The sequence below is a fragment of the Narcine bancroftii genome, chromosome 4 (assembly GCF_036971445.1).
Source record: "Narcine bancroftii isolate sNarBan1 chromosome 4, sNarBan1.hap1, whole genome shotgun sequence".
Lineage (NCBI taxonomy): Eukaryota > Metazoa > Chordata > Chondrichthyes > Torpediniformes > Narcinidae > Narcine > Narcine bancroftii.
Genome location: NC_091472.1, coordinates 297,655,963 through 297,680,318, shown reverse-complemented (window position 1 = coordinate 297,680,318; position 24,356 = coordinate 297,655,963). Strand labels below are relative to the sequence as shown.

Here is a 24,356-nt window from a genome sequence, read left to right as displayed (position 1 = left end):
AACACGATGTGTTTTCGTGGAACTGAAAACCGGCAGACTCAAAAGATTTAAAAATCTGTTTCCACCTAATGGTGTTGTTGGGAATTGCAAAGGAAACAAAATGTGTTATTCATTGATTTGGTAATTGTAGTTAATTTGATACATACGCTGCAACCTTCAAGGTGGTGGGAAAGGAAATAATTCAGGTGTATATTTATCAGGTAAATACTATAGAATTTGCCATTAGAGACACAGTGGCTGAGCTTTTGGTCAAACGGAAACTAGGAGTTAATAATTTTTCAATGCAAAAGCTACCAGGAGTTTGCCAACAGCATCTTCTGTCATCTCTGCCCTTCCATCATGATTCACCACATCCATCTCGACCCAATCTCCAGCCTTAAGCCTCTTCCTCCTCCTCCTATTAGACACCTAGTCCTGGCCATCTGCCTGGGTCTGGATCTTTTTTTATTTCCAACTGTGCCAAGACGTTAACCATCTCAACTTCAACACTCCCTCACTTATTCTAATCTCAGCCCTTCAGAACACCCTGACCTCCACTCTCTCGGCACCAATCCCAACCTTATTATCAAACCCACAGACAAGGGCGATGCTGTTGTGATCTGGTGCACTGACTTCTACCATGCCAAAGCCACACAGCTTTCAAACACTTCCTCTTACCGCTTCAACATGACCCCACCAAAGAACATCAAGCCACCATCTCGTGTACCATCTCTAACCTTATCTCTTCTGGTCATTTTCCACCCACAGCTCATTATTTACATCATTACCCACAACATAACTATTTCCCAAACCTGCACTTCCCGGTTAACCTCCTCCCCAAGATCCACAAACCCAATGATCTCATAGACCCACTGGTTACACATCTTTCTGCCACATCCAACTAGTATCATCTTCCCTCACTTGCATTTTGTATCCCCAGTCCAGTTCTTCCCTATCTACATCCACAAAACCTCACATGCCCTCCATCACTTCAACAATTTCCAATTCCCTGAACTCAACTGCCTCATTTTTACAATAGATGTCCAATCTCTATACATCTCAATTCACGATATGAAAGGTGTTAAAGCCCCTTGTTTCTTTCTCAACACCAGGCACCCTCCTCCTAGCAAAATTGTTCTCACTCTGAATAACAACTCCTTTGTCTCGTCCTACTTTCACAAAGTCAAAGGGGTAGCCCGCAAGGGCCCTGTTATACCTGCTTTTTTGTTGGCTTTGTGGAGCTTCCATGCTGCAAGCTTACACAGACAAGGTTCCTCATCTCTTCCTCCACTACATTTACGACTACATTGGTGCTGCCTCATGCACCCACAATGAGCTCATCATCTTTATCCACTTTGCTGCCAACTTCCACCCCAACTTCACATTCACTTGGTGAATCTCTGGCAACACTCTCTCCTTTCTTAATCTCTCCGTCTCCATCCTGGGAGACAAACTTAACACAGATAATTTTCACAAACCCACACAATTACCTCGACTACCCCTCTTCACACCCTGTTAGGAGTCTATTCCTTTCACTTAATTCCTGTCTCTGTTGCATCCGCTCCCAGGATGTGGTCTTCTATTCCAAATCAGCTGAGATATCCTCCTTTTAAAAAAATCCATCAACTCAGCCCTCACCTGCATCAGGGCAGCAGAGTTAGCAGAGAGGTTAGTGCAACGCTGTGACAGCACCAGTGATTGAGACATGGGTTCGAATCCCACTCTGTCTGTAAGGAGTTTGTATATTCTCACCGTATCTGCATAGGTTTCCTCCCACTGTTCAAAACGTACCAGGCATGTTTCCATGCTACATGTCTAAAAATTTTTTAAAAATTAAAATTTTGAATTAAAAAATGTTCCCTTCCATTTCCCACATATCTGCTCTGGCCCCCTCTGCCCTGAGACACAAGGATAGGATTTCTGTTGTCCTCACTTACCACCCTGCGAGCTTCCACATCCAACATATTTCTGTCATGATCCCACCACCAGACGCATATTCCCCTGTCCGCCTTCCACAGTGACTGCTCCCTCCATGACTCCCATGGCTACTCATCCCTGCCTACTAAGATGAGGTATTGTTCCTCCAATTAGCGGATGGTCTCAGTCTAATTGCATGAGACCATAGACAGACATCAGCAAGGGAATGGGTCAGAGGATTTAAATTAATGTGACTTCTGAAGGGATAGAGTGTTACATAGACAGTAACCATTTCCTGTTATGGCTGAAGCCACATCCAGCTGTCCATCAATATGCACACCCCAGCCTGCCAATCAGGTGTGAGCCCACCAGCCAGAGCACGCAACCTCATCGCCCCTGCTGAGCAGGGCAGGTTATAAAACGGCAGCACCTCAGTTTCATTTTCTCTTTGCAGTGTGGTCACAGGTATAGGAGTAGCAACCTCTTGAGCTAACCAGCTGATTCCTGCATTGTAGCCGTGCAGAATGCTGAGTGGATGGAGTCCCTGGTCGCAAAGCCACATAAGATGCGCTGAAAAACACCATTGCCCGAGCTGATCGCATGGAGGCTAACTGTACCAAAGCCTCCTGTGAGCTGATCATGGTGCAAAAGCTCCAGGCAGCCCGCCAGTCTGGATGGCAGATCAACCCAGTCAAAGTCAGAGCCTTGGTGATGCACGGTGAGGAGGTCGACCCATGGACTGGGGACAGGGACATTTGAATGGTGACCCTGTGGAGACTGAGTCCGAGTATGTGCGTCCCTCTCCCCAAGTCCCAGACACCATCCAAACCCAGCCGGTGACCACGCAATCACAGACACACCACGAGTACACCTTACCGGCTTCCCCCAATGGGAGAGTCCCGATCAGGGCGCAGGGCTGGTGCGAGGTCATCGAGAGGGAGTACTCTTAAGAAGTTGGCTGTGCTGGCAGACGGTTTTGCCAGTGAGCGGGCGAGTATTTGGCTGCCTGGCTATGGGACAAGGGGGCTCCCAAGTCCACCTCTCCCTTCTAGAGGCCAGCACTCTGGGGAGTCTGCCCACGTTGCATGTGGTGATCAACTCCCTGCGAGTATTCCCACAGGGTATGGTAGAAAGAAGTAGACTCTTTAACTGCATTGTGGCGGCAATATGACCCAGGTTCCCCACATCGTTGGAGTGGGACCTATCATCCCAATCACAGTGGTACACTGTCTGCGAGGGCACGGGAGCGATCCAAGAATTGGACTTTGTAACCAGCCTGTACCACAGGATTCCTGACAGCAGCTCACCCAAGGATGCCCTAGTATCCCCTGCCCTGGCTGGCCACTGGTCTCTACCGTTTACCCGGATCTCAATGGGATGGTCTTGTCCCTGATGGGAACAACTGGCAGAATCATCCGTGAAGCTATTGTTTTGTTAGAGGGTTTGGGGCACCTGGAGCATGGAGTGCTTGCCAAGGGAACCCCTGCACTGGTCTGCCGCGTGGAGACCTGACCTGGGGACCCTAGGAAGGGTGAAGCTCGGGAAACCAAGCCTGTAAGACAACCGGTCAGCAATATCAGGAAGGAACTGTTCTGTGCCCTGCTGCAGGCGGTTGTACTCTGTCTTACATGGAACATCTACCCCCTCTCTGTTGGCCATGTGGTATGAACACTATGGGGAAAAAGACTGCTGTCATCCACAGTGCACCCCACCAACCAACCCAATGCCCCTCCTGCACCCAAAATGCTCACCCCAACCCTCCAGATGGGGAAGAGCAATAGAACCACCATGCCATGCTAGCCCCCCTCCCTCCCCCCATTGGATGGCACAATGCAGTGCTGACCCTAAAGAATGGAGGTTAGGGACCTTGGTGGATCCACCCAGCGACACAAGGCCATTCATTCCGGTGACTTCACTGGGAAAAAGGGAACACCCTGCATTTGATAGCACTAATGGACACTGGCACTGAACACACAATTGTCTCCAGGAATCCCATGGGGTGGAGGGGACCCAAGGTTAAGACAGAGGGACTGGGTTGTTCCACCCTCTCTGCCAGATAGGTCACCATCCGCCTCCCCCATCAGAAATGACACTCCCCGCCCCATCCTGGTTTTGGCGTCAGCCTATCAGGAGTGCATTCTCGGCATGAATGCTCAGGGTCCAGTCACTAAAAACTAGTAATGGTAAATTTACCTTTGGCCTTGACCAGGTGACCTTGTGGTCAGGTCAGCCAGGCAGAGTCCCCTCATTATTTCACCCCCCCCCCTCACCAGTCCACACCCCCACAGTACCGGATACCAGGAGGCAGCGCTGAGATCGTACAGATGATCAATGCTCACCTCCATGAAGGGCTAATAAGACCTGCAGACACCCCCGTCAACAGCCCAGTCTGGGCCGTTCGGAAAACTGCACATGGCAGTTGACCAACTACTGCAAATTAAACAAGGTTGCCTCACCTGTACCATTCCTGACATGGTCACTCTGGTGGAGGACATCATGGGCAAGGACAAACAGCCCCGGTACACCATCCTTGAACTCACCAATGTCGCCTTCTCCATTCCCCCAAGTCTTGACTCCCAGGACCAGTTTGCCTTCAGTTGGAGTGGCAAGCAATACACCTTTTGCCGCCTACCCCAGATGTACATCCACAGTCCCACCCTCCGTTATGGCCTCATAGCCTGTGACTTTCATAACATCAACCTCCCGACATCACTATGTCCCAATATATCAATGATGTCTTTATGCAGGGATCCACTGAGATGGTGGGACAGGCCCTCGACTCCCTCATTTTGGGCCTCTCTGACTAGGGCTGGGCCATCAACCAGGAAAAGGTCCAGAATCCCAGTCAGTCTATCCTTTTCCGGGGTATCCAATGGCACTCAGGGCAGAGAGAGACATCCCAGAGAGTACAAAAAATAAAATTCTCAGCACTGTAGTACCCATCAACAAGACTGAAACACAAGTTTTGTTGGCCTTCTGGGCTACTGGTGCCAGCACATGGCCCATCTTACTATGGTGCTGTGCTCACTGTATGCAGTGTCCAGGAAGAAAGCCACCTTCCACTGGGGCTGGAACAGCAACTTGCTTTTGACACAGCAAAGCAGGCTGTTGAATGGGCACAACCTGAGCCAGGAAGAGCTAGCAGACTACATGAGCAGGTGATGTCCCTCCCTACTAGCCAGGAAACACCGCCCCAGTTACCCCTTCTTTAGTAGGTTGGGGTCAGCCCTTCGCCTTCCTTTCAGACCAGGAATGACAACACGCCTGGTTCACTGATGCCCCTGGAAAAATGGCAGCCAATTCTGATGAGCAGCAGCCCTACAGCCAGCGACAGGTAAGACCGTATTTCTGGAAGGCCGGGGGGGGGGAGGGGTTCCAGCCAGCTCACCGAATTGGCCATCGTCACCTTAGCCCATCAGATCCAGCACCAGCCGAGCACATATTTACACCGACTCCTGGGCTGTGGCCAATGGGAATGCAGTCTGGATGCCCCAGTGGCACAAAATTGGTTGGGAAATTCACAATCGCCTACTTTGGGGGCAGCAACATTGGCAGTTCATCTGCGAGCAGGCCGGCTAATGCACCATCACTGTCTACCACAAGGACGCCCGCACAAATGAGCACACAGTGGAAGCCGTCCACAAGGCTGACAGGGCCACCCAAATTTGCACAGCCTCCGCCTCCAGTACAATCGTGGACTCTGACGCTCTGGACACCTGGGACCACCACAAAAGCGGCCACTTAGGTTCTGATGTCACTCTGAGGTCCAGGTTGCGGTGCCCTGCGAACAGGCAAACCAGGACAGCACAATCCGTGGACTGAAATACCTCTCCCCCATCTATGGAACACCATGGAAGGTACAATCCGAACAGGGCACACATTTTACTGGGGCAAAGACTCAAAACTGAGCCACAGAGGCCGGCATTGCGTAGCTGCTACAAATCCCCCATCATCCAAAAGCCTCAGGCCTCATTGAGTGGATGGTCTCCTCAAAAGTAAAATTGGCACACTGACACCTGACAATTTGCTAAGTGATGGCTCAGGGTATTGCAGGAGGTGGTTTACCAGCTCAATGAACATCTGACAGTGCAGAGGAGCTCTCCCCTCTCCAGACATCAGGCCACACTGCCGAAATTAGATGAGATTGATCCTCCCAAGCCTGAGGAGTCTGGTAGGGGATGGGTACAGCAGCCACATAATCTGCCTAGGAAAGGGGAAGTAATTGCTTGGGGACCGGGGAACACTCAGTGGGTTGCATTCCTGGGCGAAACTGACATCACTTGCTACCACACCAGGAAGCTGTACAAGAGGGAGTAAAAACCCTCCAACATGGGCTCCTGTCTGCAAAATTCCTCTCCGGTGTTCCAACACTGGAGGCGGCCCACCACTAACTTTTCTTCTTCAGTTTTATCCCCCACTCCCTGGAAACCACCACTGTGATCGCCAGAGATGGACTATTCATAACCCTTCAGTGGGGCACCCCAGATCTCCTGCAAGCCATCGCCTGTCTGTATGCTCCTGCATTTGCATTTTAATTGCCTTTGCTACACTGCATGTTTGCTTTTTTTTAATCTCTTGCTTCACTCCCATTGTATTATTGCATTACTTATATGTTTTAACAACAATTGCCACCTTTGCTTAGTGGGAAATTCCATAGCCATGGACATAATTGTTTTATTCTCAGAAGTTTAAAATACCTTATTACATTAGGCCATTTCATGTAAGGTCTCCGCTTGGAGACCAGCTACAAGAGCGGATCAAAAACTTAAAACTTACCTTTCAGACAGCAGCCCTAAAAAGCTGCTCCAGTGTCCCATTGAAATCCAGAGGCACCACATAGCATCCAACGGAGGAAGGGCAACTGGTGCCACAGTGCCACATGTCATAAATACGCGGCAGAGCAATGGCCGTCTTCCCTACCCATAATCCCTCACGCAGCTGAAACCACTCTATCATTCCCAGAACAGTTCCAGCTGCGTGAGGGAATTATGGGTAAGGAAGACAACTATTGCTCTGCCATGTTTTCAGCCGTAGAGTGTGACCCTGAAGGCCAAAGTGGCCCAGTGTGGCTGCCCCCGACGGCTCCCACTGCCCCGCCAGTTCCTGCTGACAGCTCACGGTGCCCCGTTTCCAGCTCCTGCTGCCCCAACGGTTCACATTGCCTCCTGCTGTCCCAACAGTCCCTGCTGCCCTGACGGTCTTTGACAGCTCCCGCTGGCCCAACAGTCCCCACGACCCAGATGGTCCCTGCTGCCTCTGGGGTGAATGGGGAGATGGGTTGCGGGCTGACAGTATCATCAGCCCGCCCCTAAACAGTTGCTTAGCATGGCTGTACATTCAAATTGATCAGCGGAGGGCTGCACTGCTGAGATTATCCCTCTCTGAGAGGGGTTGTTATATGCAGCTCAGAGACCGCCTCCGAACATTCAGAAAGGTAGGTGATAATACATTTTGGTGGAGTTTCTCTGCCTTTACATCTCAACTTTAGGGGTATCTGAAATTATACATTGTCTGTATTCTGAGATTTCCTTTTATTTTTCCCATTCTGCTTATTCATTGAAGGGCTCAGGCTCCAAATATCAGCAATATATCTTTGTCTCCTATGAGTGCTAAAAGACCGGCTAGTTACTCCAACATTTCTGTGTGTATTTAGCACAAAAGAATTTTTAGCTCAATCTCATCACTTTTTTTGCAGTAGGATGATTGTGAACATTTATTTTCTACCTTATTGTGTTTATTGACTTTAAATTTAATCAAATTATTTTGCTATGCCCCTCCAACTCATCTTTGGCTTGGCTTCGCAGACGAAGATTTATGGAGGGGTAATGTCCACGTCAGCTGCAAGCTCGTTTGTGGCTGACAAGTCCGATGTGGGACAGGCAGACACGGTTGCAGCGGTTGCAAGGGAAAATTGGTGGGTTGGGGTTGGGTTTTTCCTCCTTTGTCTTTTAACAGTGAGGTGGGCTCTGCGGTCTTCTTCAAAGGAGGTTGCTGCCCGCCGAACTGTGAGGCGCCAAGATTCACGGTTTGAGGCGATATCAGCCCACTGGCGATGGTCAATGTGACAGGCACCAAGTGCTTTCTTTAGGCAGTCCTTGTACCTCTTCTTTGGTGCACCTCTGTCTCGGTGGCCAGTGGAGAGCTCACCATATAACACGATCTTGGGAAGGCAATGGTCCTCCATTCTGGAGACATGACCTACCCAGCGCAGTTTGATCTTCAGCAGTGTGGATTCGATGCTGTCGGCCTCTGCCATCTCGAGTAGTTCGATGTTGGAGATGAAGTCGCTCCAATGAATGTTGAGGATGGAGCGGAGACAACGCTGGTGGAAGCATTCTAGGAGCCTTAGGTGATGCTGGTAAAGGTCCCATGATTCGGAGCCGAACAGGAGTGTGGGTATGACAACGGCTCTGTACACGCTAATCTTTGTGAGGTTTTTCAGTTGGTTGTTTTTCCAGACTCTTTTGTATAGTCTTCCAAAGGCGCTATTTGCCTTGGCGAGTCTGTTGTCTATCTCGTTGTCAATCCTTGCATCCGATGAAATGGTGCAGCCGAGATAGGTAAACCGGTTGACCGATTTGAGTTTTATGTGCCCGATGGAGATGTGGGGGGGCTGGTAATCATGGTGGGGTTAGGGTTAGCTCCAACTCATACTCAATGGCTATCTGACATGATGGCACGTTCTCCACCAATGTAACGGATTTGAATTTTAAAAAAATTATAGGGTCCTTTTATCATCTATTTTTATAATTTATAAGATTATTCAGATATTGTTTTGTGATTTTGGTCTTCTCATTATGTTAGTATATCATATGCACTACCAACAACTTCAGAAGGGAGTAGATTTTGTTGAATAGTAATAGCTTTTTTGTCTTTTTCAATGAGCCATTTTATATTTGTTTAAGTATACTTTTTTGACTTTTTTTTAGTCCGTTTGATAAAGTACTTTGTTTATATACATTTTTTCTACATATAATTTCTACACCTGCATATTCCTTTGTACGTGCTTCCAGTTTAACGGCCTTTACTTGTTTATTATTGAAAACAATAAAAATCTTGAACAATAAATTCTTTTGCTATAATAGTTTCCTTTAGGAGCACCTACTCAGCTGCAGCAAGGAAGAATTTTGATGCTCATTTGATGTCTCTTTCAGGTGGCCAGAATACCCCGATGTAAAGCTGCATATTTTACCCTTATGGGGCTCTTGGGGTACCCACTTGAAAGAGCAGGAGGTGCCTCCCAGGCACACTTTCTAACCCTCCTCCGGGAGGGCTGATCGCCGGAGCACTGAAGGCCCCCCTAGGAGCCTGAATGCAGCGGGTGTACAGCTACAGTGGACAGGAGCCGGAGTGCGGTCTGAGGCGCCTCCCGCGTCGCTCTCCCTTTCAGGCGCCTCCCGCGTCGCTCTCCCTTTCAGGCGCCTCCCGCGTCGCTCTCCCTTTCAGGCGCCTCCCGCGTCGCTCTCCCTTTCAGGCACCTCCCGCGTCGCTCTCCCTTTCAGGCGCCTCCCGCGTCGCTCTCCCTTTCAGGCGCCTCCCGCGTCGCTCTCCCTTTCAGGCGCCTCCCGCGTCGCTCTCAGGGCTGCCACTTGAATGACGATTCCAAAGCTCTTCTTCCGCTTCTGCAGGCGTATTCTTGATGGAGAAGGTACCTGAAAGTGGCTTATGACATGCACGTGAAAGGAAAGCACTGAGAATTCAAAGAGAAGGAAACTTACACCCTGAGTTATTATCAACATAAATTCTCACAAAAGGCATTTGATAAAGACTTCACAATTATGAGCAAAAATGCGAGCCAAAATTAGAAACACTTGTCATTAAGTAAACCATATTAAAAAAACCTAATTGTTTTCACTTATAAAACATTAGAATTTAAACAAAGCTAATTAATGACATAACAACTTACAGAGTTGCATTTGAAAGTGGCAGGTGGATTTTTCCCCCCACAAAGAATCAGACCCTGTTGATTTTATTAACTGCTCCTGACCAGTTGGATGGCAGGAAATAATTGCACATTTAAAAAAAAATCCCCCCCCCCAAAAAAAGAAATCTCTCCCACAGAAGTGCTGAGTGCCAGCTGACACTTCCTTGCTTTAACTTTGCGATGACGGGACGACTCCCAGAGCCGCGGGGATGACCCGGTTCTTCGCGCGAAGGCGCCTCTCCTTCAACGGTTCCAACGGTCGCGCGAAGGCGCCTCTCCTTCCAACGGTTCCAACGGTCGCGCGAAGGCGCCTCTCCTTCCAACGGTCGCGCGAAGGCGCCTCTCCTTCCAACGGTCGCGCTCGCGCGCCCATCGACCGGTGCTCTTCCCTCCGGCCCTTCTGATAGGTCGGCGACGCTCTGAGCGGCAGCGTCGCTCTGCTGCTCCAAGACTCAGGCCCGAGTTATTCCGGAGTGCGGCCAATCAACTCCTTCGTCGAAGGCAGGATTTCCGCTGGGGCTTCTCCGGACAGCCGAAAAACTGCTGTTTGTAATCCAGGAGAATTGCATGTTTCCGGCGCTGTAGTAGAAATTAATTCATCTGAGGTATTTTTTTTTAATTGCAAACGGTAATAGTGAACCAGGTGGGCGAAATTTGAATTGCCGTTTGGGTCCGAGATATTCAGTGAAAATCTCCATCTGATTGCATGACGGTTCATTTCATTCCCTCCCCCGTGAATTGGCCCGAAAATGCCGGCCGGGTCCCATCGGGAAAAGGCAATGAAGATGAAAACCACGAAGGCTTCTTCAAAGGTCAGAACCTTTAAGAATGAACGTTCTTTCCGTTTTCCAAACCGATCAAACGTTTTAAATCAGATGCACATCTTGTGTGGATTTGGGTTTCGTTCCAGATTCCAAAACGTGGAAGAAGTTACCGGGTCACTTCGTGGATGGGTTTCCACTGTCTCCAGAGGGAGAATTGTTTATGACAAAAGGCCGGCGTTTTAGGTGGTGGCCAGGAAGGTGGCAGCAGAAGGATGAGAGAGCTGAAGCGTAATCCTGGCGAGGTTCCAGGTCCGTCCTCCCCCCCCCTCCACACCCCCCCCTCCACACCCCCCCCCTCCACACCCCCCCCTCCACACCCCCCCCCTCCACACCCCCCCCCTCCACACCCCCCCCTCCACACCCCCCCCCCTCCACACCCCCCCCCTCCACACCCCCCCTCCACACCCCCCCCCACACCCCCCCCTCCACACCCCCCCCTCCACACCCCCCCTCCACACCCCCCCTCCACACCCCCCCCTCCACACCCCCCCCCTCCACACCCCCCCCTCCACACCCCCCCCCTCCACACCCCCCCCTCCACACACCCCCCTCCACACCCCCCCCCTCCACACCCCCCCCTCCACAACCCCCCCTCCACACCCCCCCTCCACACCCCCCCTCCACACCCCCCCCTCCACACCCCCCCCTCCACACCCCCCCCTCCACACACCCCCCCTCCACACACCCCCTCCACACACCCCCCGCCCACACACCCCCCTCCACACACCCCCCCTCCACACACCCCCCCTCCACACACCCCCCCTCCACACACCCCCCCTCCACACACCCCCCTCCACACACCCCCCTCCACACACCCCCCTCCACACACCCCCCCTCCACACACCCCCCTCCACACACCCCCCCTCCACACACCCCCCTCCACACACCCCCCTCCACACACCCCCCCTCCACACACCCCCCTCCACACACCCCCCTCCACACACCCCCTCCACACACCCCCCTCCACACACCCCCCTCCACACACCCCCCTCACACACCCCCCCTCCACACACCCCCCCTCCACACACCCCCCCTCCACACACCCCCCCTCCACACACCCCCCCTCCACACCCCCCCTCCACACACCCCCCCTCCACACACCCCCCCTCCACACACCCCCCTCCACACACCCCCCCTCCACACACCCCCCCTCCACACACCCCCCCTCCACACACCCCCCCTCCACACACCCCCCCTCCACACACCCCCCCTCCACACACCCCCCCTCCACACACCCCCCCTCCACACACCCCCCTCACACACCCCCCTCACACACCCCCCCTCCACACACCCCCCCTCCACACACCCCCCCTCCACACACCCCCCCTCCACACACCCCCCTCCACACACCCCCCTCCACACACCCCCCCTCACACACCCCCCTCCACAACCCCCCCTCCACACACCCCCCATCCACACACCCCCCCTCCACACACCCCCCCTCCACACACCCCCCTCCACACACCCCCCCTCCACACACCCCCCCTCCACACACCCCCCTCACACACCCCCCCTCCACACACCCCCCCTCCACACACCCCCCCCTCCACACACCCCCCCTCCACACACCCCCCTCCACACACCCCCCCTCCACACACCCCCCTCCACACACCCCCCCTCCACACACCCCCCCTCCACACACCCCCTCCACACACCCCCCCTCCACACACCCCCCTCCACACACCCCCCCTCCACACACCCCCCCTCCACACACCCCCCCTCCACACACCCCCCCTCCACACACCCCCCCTCCACACACCCCCCTCCACACACCCCCCCTCCACACACCCCCCTCCACACACCCCCCCTCCACACACCCCCCCTCCACACACCCCCCCTCCACACACCCCCCTCCACACACCCCCCCTCCACACACCCCCCCTCCACACACCCCCCCTCCACACACCCCCCCTCCACACACCCCCCCTCCACACACCCCCCTCCACACACCCCCCCTCCCACACCCCCCCTCCACACACCCCCCCTCCACACACCCCCCCTCCACACACCCCCCCTCCACACACCCCCCCTCCACACACCCCCCCTCCACACACCCCCCCCCTCCACACCCCCCCTCCACACACCCCCCCTCACACACCCCCCCTCCACACACCCCCCTCCACACACCCCCCCTCCACACACCCCCCCTCCACACACCCCCCTCCACAACCCCCCTCCACACACCCCCCTCCACACACCCCCCCTCACACACCCCCCCTCCACACACCCCCCCTCCACACACCCCCCTCCACACACCCCCCCTCCACACACCCCCCCTCCACACACCCCCCCTCCACACACCCCCCCTCCACACACCCCCCTCCACACACCCCCCCTCCACACACCCCCCTCCACACACCCCCCCCCCACACACCCCCCCTCCACACACCCCCCCTCCACACACCCCCCCTCCACACACCCCCCCTCCACACACCCCCCCTCCACACACCCCCCCTCCACACACCCCCCTCCACACACCCCCCTCCACACACCCCCCCTCCACACACCCCCCCTCCACACACCCCCCCTCCACACACCCCCCCTCCACACACCCCCCCTCCACACACCCCCCTCCACACACCCCCCCTCCACACACCCCCCTCCACACACCCCCCCTCCACACACCCCCCCTCCACACACCCCCCCTCCACACACCCCCCTCCACACACCCCCCCTCCACACACCCCCCCTCCACACACCCCCCCTCCACACACCCCCCCTCCACACACCCCCCTCCACACACCCCCCTCCACACACCCCCCCTCCACACACCCCCCCTCCACACACCCCCCTCCACACACCCCCCCTCCACACACCCCCCCTCCACACACCCCCCCTCCACACACCCCCCCTCCACACACCCATCCACAAGTAACCCCCTCACACACCCCCCCTCCACACACCCCCCCTCCACACACCCCCCCTCCACACACCCCCCCTCCACACACCCCCCTCCACACACCACCCCCCCTCCACACACCCCCCCTCCACACACCCCCCCTCCACACACCCCCCCTCCACACACCCCCCCTCCACACAACCCCCCTCCACACACCCCCCCTCCACACACCCCCCCTCCACACACCCCCCTCCACACACCCCCCCTCCACACACCCCCCCTCCACACACCCCCCCTCCACACACCCCCCTCCACACACCCCCCCTCCACACACCCCCCTCCACACACCCCCCCTCCACACACCCCCCCTCCACACACCCCCCCTCCACACACCCCCCCTCCACACACCCCCCTCCACACACCCCCCTCCACACACCCCCCTCCACACACCCCCCTCCACACACCCCCCCTCCACACACCCCCCTCCACACACCCCCCTCCACACACCCCCCCTCCACACACCCCCCCTCCACACACCCCCCCTCCACACACCCCCCCTCCACACACCCCCCCTCCACACACCCCCCTCCACACACCCCCCCTCCACACACCCCCCCTCCACACACCCCCCCTCCACACACCCCCCCTCCACACACCCCCCCTCCACACACCCCCCCTCCACACACCCCCCCTCCACACACCCCCCCTCCACACACCCCCCCTCCACACACCCCCCCTCCACACACCCCCCCTCCACACACCCCCCCTCCACACACCCCCCCTCCACACACCCCCCCCTCCACACACCCCCCCCTCCACACACCCCCCCCTCCACACACCCCCCCCTCCACACACCCCCCCTCCACACACCCCCCCCTCCACACACCCCCCCTCCACACACCCCCCCCTCCACACACCCCCCCTCCACACACACCCCCCTCCACACACACCCCCCTCCACACACCCCCCTCCACACACCCCCCCTCCACACACCCCCCTCCACACACCCCCCCTCCACACACCCCCCCTCCACACACCCCCCCTCCACACACCCCCCCTCCACACACCCCCCCTCCACACACCCCCCCTCCACACACCCCCCTCCACACACCCCCCCTCCACACACCCCCCCTCCACACACCCCCCCCGCGTATGACCGAAACGGACCATTCCCTCGGGCAATTCCAGGATCATTGAATAATCCCGCCGTGATTCGTGCAAAATTCAGCTGTCATTTAATGCTGTGCATTTATTGTACACCTTAAACTGTTGAAAAATGCACCATCCACCAGAAACGTTCAAAGATTAGACCCCTGTAACCACACAACGCTTTGAAGGGATAAAACAAGCAAAATGAGAAGTTGTGGTAGTTCATGGGGACCCAGCTGTACCTGCCTTCAAGTTGGCTACTTGGAGCAATCCATGCGACAAAGCTTCTCAACTTTCTTCACTACCTCGTGTACCCACGATGAGCTCGTTGACTTCATCCGCTTTGTCCACCCCGGCCTCAAATTCCCTTGGTCCATTCTCTAGAAACTCTCCCTCTCTCCTTTCCTTGATCTCTCTGTCTCCGGTCTGGGTGAGAAACTCTCGACTCCCACAGCTACCTCGACTATACTTCTTTCCACCCTGACCCCCTGAAAGGATTCCATTCTCTCTATTTCTCTGTCGCATCTGCCCTCAGAATGAGGACTTCCATGCCAGATCATCAGAGATGCCCCTCTTCTCTCTCTCTACCACCGTCAACTTGGATCTCACCCACATATCCCTCATTACCTGCACATCATGCGCAGTAAGGTCAGGATTCTATTCCTCACCCATCACCCCACCAGCATCCACAATCAACATATCCTCCTTTGCCATTTCTGCCACCTACTATGTGATCCCACCATTAGACACTTATTCCCCTCTCTGCCTTCTGCAGGGACGCTCCATCCATGACTTCCTTGTCTACTCTTCCCTCCCTACCAGTCCTCACTGTAGGACCTACCCCTGTGACTGCAAGAAATGCTCCACTTGCACCCACACCTCTTCTCTCTCTCCACCATTCATGGCCTCACAATCCCTCCAAGACTGGTTCTCAACCTTTTTCTTTCCACTCATATACCACTTTAAATATTCCCTATGCCATAGGTACTCTTTCATTAGTAGGGGATTGCTTAAGATGGTATGTGGGTGGAAAGAAAAAGTTTTAATCATACCTAATTGACTCATTATGTGCACAGTTTCATAGCTCCAAATTAAATGGGCCAATGGCAATTTTTCTCAAGCAAAATATTTTAGTAACAATTGGGTCTAAATCAGTGGTTCTCAACCTTCCCTTCCCAATCACATACCACTTTGAGCAATCCCTTACTAATCATGATGGCATAGGGATTACTTAATGGCATGTGAGTGGAAAGAAAAAGATTGAGAACCACTGGTCCAAGTGAAGCAACATTTCATTTATGAATCTATAGGAGTCACTGCATCTGGTATTTTAGTAAGGAATTTGACAAGAACCCCCATGAGAGGCTCATACATAAAGCATTGAGGTGTGTGATCCATGGAATCTTGGCTGTGTGTATTTTTTAAAAATCTGCTTGCAGGAAGAAAGCAGAGAGAAGTAGAGGAAGGAAAGTCACTGGAGGCCAGTGACTAGTGGAATACTGCAAGGATCTGTTCTGGGACCCCTGCACTTTGTGATTTTTTTTAAAAATGACCTGGATGAAGAGGGGGAAGGATGGGTCAGTAAGTTTGTGGATAATACGAAGGTTAAAGGAGATGTGGATTGAGCTGAAGGTTGTCAAAGGTTACAAGAGGATATAGACAGGATGCAGAGTTGGGTGGAAAAATGGCAGATGGAGTTCAATCAGGATGTGTGGGGTGATGCATTTTGAAAGAATAAACCAGAAAGCAGAGTACAGGGTTAATGTTGGTTCTGTAAGAGTGAATGAACAGAGGGACCTTGGGGTCCAAATCCATACATCCCTCATGATCGTATTGCAGGTTGATAGGATAGTTAATAAGGCATATGGGATGTTGGACTTCATTGATAGTGGGATTGAGTTCAGGAGTAGAAATATCATGTTACAACTCTACAAATCTCTGGTGAGGGCACACTCGGATATTGTGTTCAGTTCTTGTCACCTCATTATAGGAAGGATATGGAAGCAATGGAGAGGGTGCAGAGGAGTTTTACCAGAATGATACCTGGTTTGGAGCGTAGAAGGATGAGAGGAGACTTAATAGAGCTGAACAAGATTATGAGAGGCATAGATAGGATGGACAGCCAGTACCTGTATCCCAGGGCAGGAATAACAAACATCAGGGAATATATGTAGAAAGTGAAGAGAAGGAAATTTGGGGGAAACATCAGGGGTAAGTTTTTACGCAGACAGTTGTGTGTCCCTGGAATAGTATGCCAGGGATGGTGGTGGAGGCTGAAACAATGGGGAATTTAAGAGACTCTAAGAAAGGCATATGGATGGAAGAAAAATAGAGGATTACAGGGTAGGGAGCCTTTAATACTTTAAAAGGAATATATGGGTCAGCACAACATCGAGAGCTAAAGGGCCTGTACTGTGCTATATCTTTGTCTGTTATGAACGCTGAAAAGACTAGCTGAGTTCTTCCATGATTTCAGAGGGAAAACTCAGAGAGGGAAAACTCTCTTTCTGATCAATTTGACTGATGTTTCTTAAAGTAAGTTTCTGTCATGTGTTTTCTGCTTTGGAGACAAAAGGACATAGTCGGATCCCAGTGCAAATGCAGCTTTATTCACATGGACACGTGGTCAATCATGCAATACTTAACTTGGCCTCTATTTGTCAGAGGCAAGATCTCTATTCGTGCTTGGTCTGGCTGATCACAGACATCATGCTGATCTCCAGGAGTCCTGGCAGTAAAAATGCCAAAATGCTGGAGGAACTCAGCTGGTCTATTCAGCATATATAGGATACAAAGATACATAGCTGAATTTTAAGGCCTGAGCCTTTCTTCAAGGAAAAATCAGAAAAGGCAGAGGCAGGGTATATCACAGTGGTTCTCATCCTTTTTTTTCCACTCACATACCACCTTAGGCAATCCCTTACTAATCACAGGGTACTTGTGGCATAGGGATTACTTAAAGTGGTATGTGAGTGGAAAGAAAAAGGTTGAAACCACTGGTATATCAGAAACTCTCAGAATTCAAACAATGGGGGAGGGTTCTAGATCAACAAAAGGTGTTAATTGGATGTGATAAGGAACTAAGAAAGCCAGAGAAGATTATATTAATACCATCTGGCTGGAGGGCACCCAGTCAGAAGATTAGGTATTATTCCTCTAATTAATGGGTGGTGTCAGTCTGGCAGTACATGAGACCATGGACAGGCATGTCAGCAAGGGAATGGGATGGAAAATTGAAATGGGTGGCCTCTGGGAGATCCAAACAATTATGGTGGACAGAGCTGATCTCTCAGTCTGCATACAGTCTCTCCAATGTAGAGGAGACCACATCGGGAGCACTGGATGCAGTAGATGACTCCTGTAGATTCACAAGTGAATTGTTGCTTCATTTGGAAAGACTGTTTGGGGCCCTGAATGGTGCTGAGAAAGGAGGGTGGGTGCATGGAGAGTCTTCTTTGGTCACAGGGTTAGGTCCTAATGGGAGAATTTGTGAATAGAAAGTTGTTGGTAAGGGAGTTGTGGAGGGAGTGGTCCTTGCAGAAGGCAGACAGGGAAGGAGTGGGAGATTTGTTGGTCTGGATTCCGCCCCTATTGTTTGAATTCTGATACTTTCTGATATATCCTGCTTCTGCCTTCTCTGATTTTTTTTTTCCTTGAAGAAGGGCTCAGGCCCAAAATGTTGGCAATATATCTTTGTCTCGTATAGATACTGAAAAGACCAGCTGAGTTCCTCCAGCATTTTGTTATTTTTACTATCATCACAGGTCTGCAGCCTATTGTGTTTCTCCAGGTGTTCTTCTTTACAAAGATCGGTCTCCTGTCTAAGATGGGGTAGGTGCTGTCTTGCCTCCCTTAGTTAGAGTAGGTTGGCTCTGATCATGGCTGGCTTTGCTGCTGACCATGAAGGTGAAGTTATTACTTCCCCTGTTTTTTCTGCTGACCAACAGGGCAGATTTGTCACTCCTAATTTTGCTGATTTGGAGGTGGGAGGTTTACTTACTCTGCTTTCTCTTCATTTTCAAAGGATAATGCCCTGAGGGTGAGGGGCTTTGTAATGTTAGTAACTCCATGCACACATACTTTGTTTTAAATATTCAATAGCTGATAAATGATGGCCAAACTAGTTTATGGTTTGAAACTTCAGCCAGTGTCTGGGATCAGTTGTAAAATGGGGTTTACCAGGCAATTTTGCATAGTTAACAATCCAGTTAAATGGCGATTTGAAAAGGTCCAACCTCAGGTAGTCAGGAAACCCAGTAAAACTTACTTGGGTGTCCTACTTGGGCAGTTTGAAAAGGTAAATGGCCGACCTGGTTACAGTGCTTATGCTGAGGTGCCTGCTGCGATCAGGGAGAGAGAGAGAGAGAGAGAGGTAGCTGCAGTGGGGCATGGGGTGGGGGGGGGGGTGGGGTGAGAAGAGGTCGCTGATGCAGAGGAAAGAGAGAGAGCGGGCCACAATTGGGGGAAGTGAGGTCGCTGCCATGGGGGGAAAGGTGGCTGGTGGGGGGTGTGGTGGGGTGCCATGATCAGGGGAGAGAAAGGTTGCTGCCGCCATGAGTGTGGGGGGGCCACGAACTGTCACTGCTCTGGTTCGCAGTGACAGCTCCACATTTGCGGAGATGGGATTGACAGGGTGGGTGTCGATTGATGGTAGGGGTGGTGACTGATGGGGGGGTTGTGACTGACTGGGGGGATGGTGATTGACGGTAGGTGGTGACTAATGGGGGGGTGGTGGGTGAGATTGGCAACCGATATTTCCAATGAGTGCGTGATGCGTCACCACTTCATCGCGAGGATGGGATTCCCCCTTAAATCACCGGGTTGTTGATTTAATGGGTTGATCCACCTGCGATTTGAAAGGTGCTTCCAGCACCTTTGCCCCAGTAATTGCACCTGAGTCCCAGCAGGGCTATCCATGTGCTGCAATTTGAAAGGGGCTCATGATTCTCCACTGCCTCTTCTGTTTGGCCACAAAGCTAACATTGCCCCTTTTACACTAGTATCCCATTAAATTGGCTGTACAGTGACCCAGGATAGGAATGGCATTTTTGCTGTTCACACTTGACCGCTCTTAACTGGGACACTCCACATGTTCACAAGGAGTCATCCCAGGGTTAGGATTGTTCTATCTTCTACCGGTGACATCATGACACATTGAGCAATGGTCGACCTGCCCTAAATTTTGATCAATATCTTATGATCTTATATTTGAACAAAATAAATCCTGCCTAATTATAACATAATTAAACTTTATGTACAGCACAGTACGAGCCCTTCAGCCCCTGTTGTCGATGTGCTGACCTATACAAACCTTTATAAGGGACCGTGGGAAAGTGTTAGCAATAACAGACAATTTTTAAGTAGTGTGGGAAAGCTGGTAGCACTATCATGCACAATTCATACAGCATGGGAAAGTTGGTTGCGGTATCGGGCACAATTAAAACAGCATGGGAAAGTTGCTAGTGGTATCGTGTACAATGTATAAATACCTTGGGAAAAAGCGATGGCGGAATTGCCCTCTCAGAATGCCATGCGACAGAGAAAGGGCAGCATGCATGGAGCACTCATGGAGGGGTTTCTCTCTTGCATAGCATTCTGAAAAGTCAGGTCTGCCATCTCTTTTTCCCATTCTTTATAAGTTGTGCACTATAGTACAAGCAACTTTCCCATGCTATTTAAAAATTGTCTGTTATTGCTATTTATTTCTTCTCCTCTCCCACTGTGACTTTCCCTCAGCAAAGTTTATTTCAGTGGTTCCCAACCATTTTCTTTCCACTCATATACCACTTTAAATACACCTATGCCATAGGTGCTCTGATTAGTAAGGGATTGCTCAAGTTGGTATGTGATTGGGAAGGGAAGGTTGAGAACCACTGATCTGGACCCAAGAAAAAGGTTGGGAACCACTGGTTTATAACTTCATTTTAATCTTTTCTTCCTTCAGATTTTCACTCAAAAATTTGGGTCATTTCTATCATAAAATGTAATTGCCCATTCTACACTTATCTGATTGCAACGCCAGCGTCTGAAGACACCAGGGATTGTACTGCAGTCAAGGCTGACATCTCACGCTGGCCTTGAGAAGATTTTCTTTCACTCTAGACCCTCTTTAGGCCGATTAGCCATTAATTCCTGGGACCATTTGAAAGTGTGAAAAGGGCTCTTGATGAATGAATGATGCGCTTCTATTACCAGTAATGTTGAGAGATGAGAAAGAAATATTTAACTGAATAATCTGGAATAGCTCTGAAAAAATAATTACCATAAGCAAGAACAACAACTTGAATTTGTATGTCTTGAAAAAAACCCCACAAAATACTGTGTTGTTGCGGCGGCTACACTGCTCCTGCAATAATACACACAACCAGACAGGTTGAGCTCAGTGAGCAGACTAGTTTATTGCAAGCTGCTGGGCTGCACTTATACTCCCAGCCCAGACCTGGCTGAGAACCGCATTGGAGGGCAGTGACGTCATCTCAGCGTCACATGGTCCCCACCGCGGGTCTCTGAGCCCCATGCTGGAAGGAAGGGAAACCCCCCAGAACCAGTGCCAATGTCCTTTTTTGCCGTGCGGCCTCACTTCTTGGGCTGGGCAACGACCACGGGGTCGATGGATTGAGGTGCGCTGACTTCAGCCTGTCCATGGTAAACAGCTCATGCCTGCCACCTATGTCCAGTGTGAACATCGAGCCGGAACGCTGTATAATCCTATACGGCTCCTCATACGATTGCTGCAGAGGTACCGCAGTCGGGGCCCCACTGAACGAAAATGTACTCTGCAGAAAGCAGTTCACCGGGAACATGAGACGGGCAGGTGCCATGCCTGGGCAGTGATGGGGGTTCGAAGGAGTCCAAGCGTGCCCTGAGGTGAAGGAGTTGTTCATGCGGCAACCGCTGGGGATTGTGAGGTGCGTTGACGAACTCATCAGGTAGTGCCAGCGGCGCACCGCAGACCAGCTCAGCTGATGATGCCTGCAGATCTTCCTTGGGAGTGGAGTGGATGCCCAGGAGCAACCAAGGCAGTTTGTCCAGTTGGGGCCGGTGAGGCGGGCCATGAGCGCTGACTTAAGGTGGCGGTGCAGACGTTCGACCAGTCCATTGGCCTGTGGGTGATAGGCCATGGTGCGGTGTAGCTGGATCCCCAACCTGTTGGTGAGTTGTGCCCAGAGCGCAGATGTGAACTGGGCACCCCGATTGCTGGTGAGGTGAGCTGGGACGCCGAACTGGACAACCCAACCATGCAACAGTGCTCGGGAGCAGGAGGCATCTGGCATCAGGATTGCCTCGGGCCAATGAGTGGTGTGGTCCACCACCGTAAACAGGTAACAGTTGCACCAGGTAACAGGTAAGGGCCTGACGATATCCACGTGAATTTGGCTGAACCGTTCCCAGACGTGCTCGAACTGTACGGGTGCCCTGGTGTACCTGTGCACCTTGGATGTCTGGCAATGGGTGCATAACCTGGCCCAGTGGTAGAGTGGAGACTGTTGCCCACCTCTTTGCTAAATGCAGATTCATAAAGAGTTTGTGGAGAAGGATGAGAGGGGCTTTGTCACAGTTCATCCCCAGCAACAGCCTGACAAAGGACTCTGATCTACGCACTGTTCCCAGTGACACACTTGTTTGAGTCCGACATCCAGAAATGCTAGAAGACCATCAACTCGGTGAAAGATGCTCTTTGGTCTGCCTGAAAACTGTTGGTCTTTCAGCATAATGAGAGTCAGTCTGGGATTGCTGCCAACTGTAGGAGTATGTACTGAGCAATACACTGATTGGTACAGCCAACATGAGAGCGCTGTGGAGAAGGAGTACAGTCTAGACTAGAGTCCTCCCATTACCAGGCACTGAGGGGATGAGACTGAAGGGAAGCCCCTCAACCAACTAAGGAGGGAAAAACAACGGCACCACAGTGGTGAAAACAGGATATTGAGAGAACAAATGTAACAATGTACATTGATGAGAATGCGTAGATATGACTGACATTTAGTGTAAAACAGTGGTTTTCAACCTTTTTCTTTCCACTCACATACCACTTTAAGTAATCCCTATGCCATCAGTGCTCTGTGATTAGTAAGGGATTGCTTAAGGTGGTATGTGATTGGGGAAAGGAAGGTTGAGAACCACTGCTCTAGACCCAATTGTTACTAAAATATTTTGCTTGAGAAAAATTGTCATCATTTCCTTTGGAGTTATGAAACCGTGCACATAACGAGTCAATTAGGTACGATAAAACAGTGGTGTCAACCTTTTTTCTTTCCACCCACTTCATACTTAAAGTGGTATGTGAGTGGAAAGAAAAAAGGTTGACAACCATTGGTGTAAAGAGACTTGAACTCTTGTTTGTAAATCATTTTGTTTCTAGGTAAGGTATGTCTAATGACAGTGTGTAGAGAAGCTAAGGCATCACATTGGGCGGCACGGGGTACTGTGCCATATATGCCTAAATTTAAATTTATCATTTAAATTCATTAGGGGCAATGGTGTATTGAGAGAACAATATAAAATGTATATTAATGAGATGTATTGATATGATTGGCACTATGAATGTACATGTCTTGAATGATTTTCTTGTTTTGCAAATAATTTACTGTGAATAAAGTATATTTTTGAAAAAAAATTTGTTTGGCAAAATGCACCTGAAGAGGGACCAATGATAGATCTGGGGGGGTTGGTTTCAGCATGAGATTCTTCAGAATGTCTTTTCACCAGTCGGGTCTGTGTGCGTGCGGAGTAGTATCATGATGTCACTTCCAGTATGAGGGTGGGACTTAACCTTGGCCTTATAAGGTGCAGTGTGGGAAGTTTCAATAAATAACTGGAGTGCAAACAAGCGCACTGACTGCTGGTTTCATTCTTCCCGACTCCATTTAGCTACCACTACATGCTTTTTTTTCCCCCCTCTCTAAAACGGCCTAAAAATACAGTACATAATAATGCAGTGCATAATAATAACAATACAGGTAATAATACATAATAATACAGTACTGTAGGTAATAATAAAAGTAACTACATATGGTCATAAGATCATGATTAAAAGTTACCATTTATAGGAGAAGATAGAGAGATAACAGCATCACATGAGAGTATCATACAGCATAACCACGTGGATACCGAAAGTTCACAGTCGACTACTCAGTACGTAAATGTGTTGTTCGTAAATCAGGCGTTTTCAACCCAGGGACTGCTGCATATTGAACCAAAGGCAATCCTGTAATGTTCTGGAGTGGAGAAGAGGCATTGTAATGGTAATAAAATAGGGTCATGTTGGTGATAAGAAAGTGATAAAGAATACAAAAGCTGCAGATGATGAATGAAACTGCTGGAGGTCATCAACAGATCAGGCAGTATTAATATGGGGAGTTACTATTTTGGGTTGAGATGCTTTATTTAGACCACGGGTGCACAGACATATCTTGGGAGTGAACGGGTTAAAATTATGAAATAATTAATTTAATTTTAATTTTGTATTGTAAGACCGGATATATTTGCATCAAATTAGTTTATTAATACTGGCAGCACTAGAAGTGATATAAAAGTTTGTGTATAGAAGTACATACAAAGATTTTTATGATTGGTGGTCAACTTAAATAGTAAGCTGTGCTCCAAATTAAAAATTGAAGAGCAACTGGACCCGAGAATTAATTGCTTGCCATTCCTTCACTAAGCTCTTTTTCTTCCTTTTGGTATAGAACACACATTAGAAGGTTGCTTCTGTATTTGCATA

At 51.2% G+C, this 24,356-nt stretch overlaps 2 protein-coding genes across 8 annotated transcripts in view; one reads left to right on the top strand and one right to left on the bottom strand.

Moving 5' to 3' along the window:
- LOC138762132 (kalirin-like) overlaps positions 1-10,837 on the bottom strand; it is an 873,682-nt gene extending 862,845 nt beyond the window's left edge. For all 3 annotated transcript variants that reach the window (XM_069935559.1, XM_069935558.1, XM_069935560.1), the window contains exon 1: positions 9,803-10,837. The gene's annotated coding sequence lies outside the window, so the exon portion shown is untranslated. The remainder of the gene's footprint in view (positions 1-9,802) is intronic.
- The window catches only part of ccdc14 (coiled-coil domain containing 14), a 54,567-nt gene continuing 37,110 nt past the window's right edge, over positions 6,900-24,356 (top strand). For 4 of the 5 annotated variants that reach the window (XM_069935578.1, XM_069935580.1, XM_069935577.1 and 1 more), the window contains exon 1: positions 10,342-10,632. In XM_069935578.1, the coding sequence (XP_069791679.1) occupies positions 10,570-10,632 (63 nt within the window). In that variant the 5' untranslated portion in view covers positions 10,342-10,569. Of the gene's footprint in view, positions 7,331-10,341; positions 10,633-24,356 lie in introns of those variants that run through there. The other variant, XM_069935579.1, reaches the window with a different exon arrangement.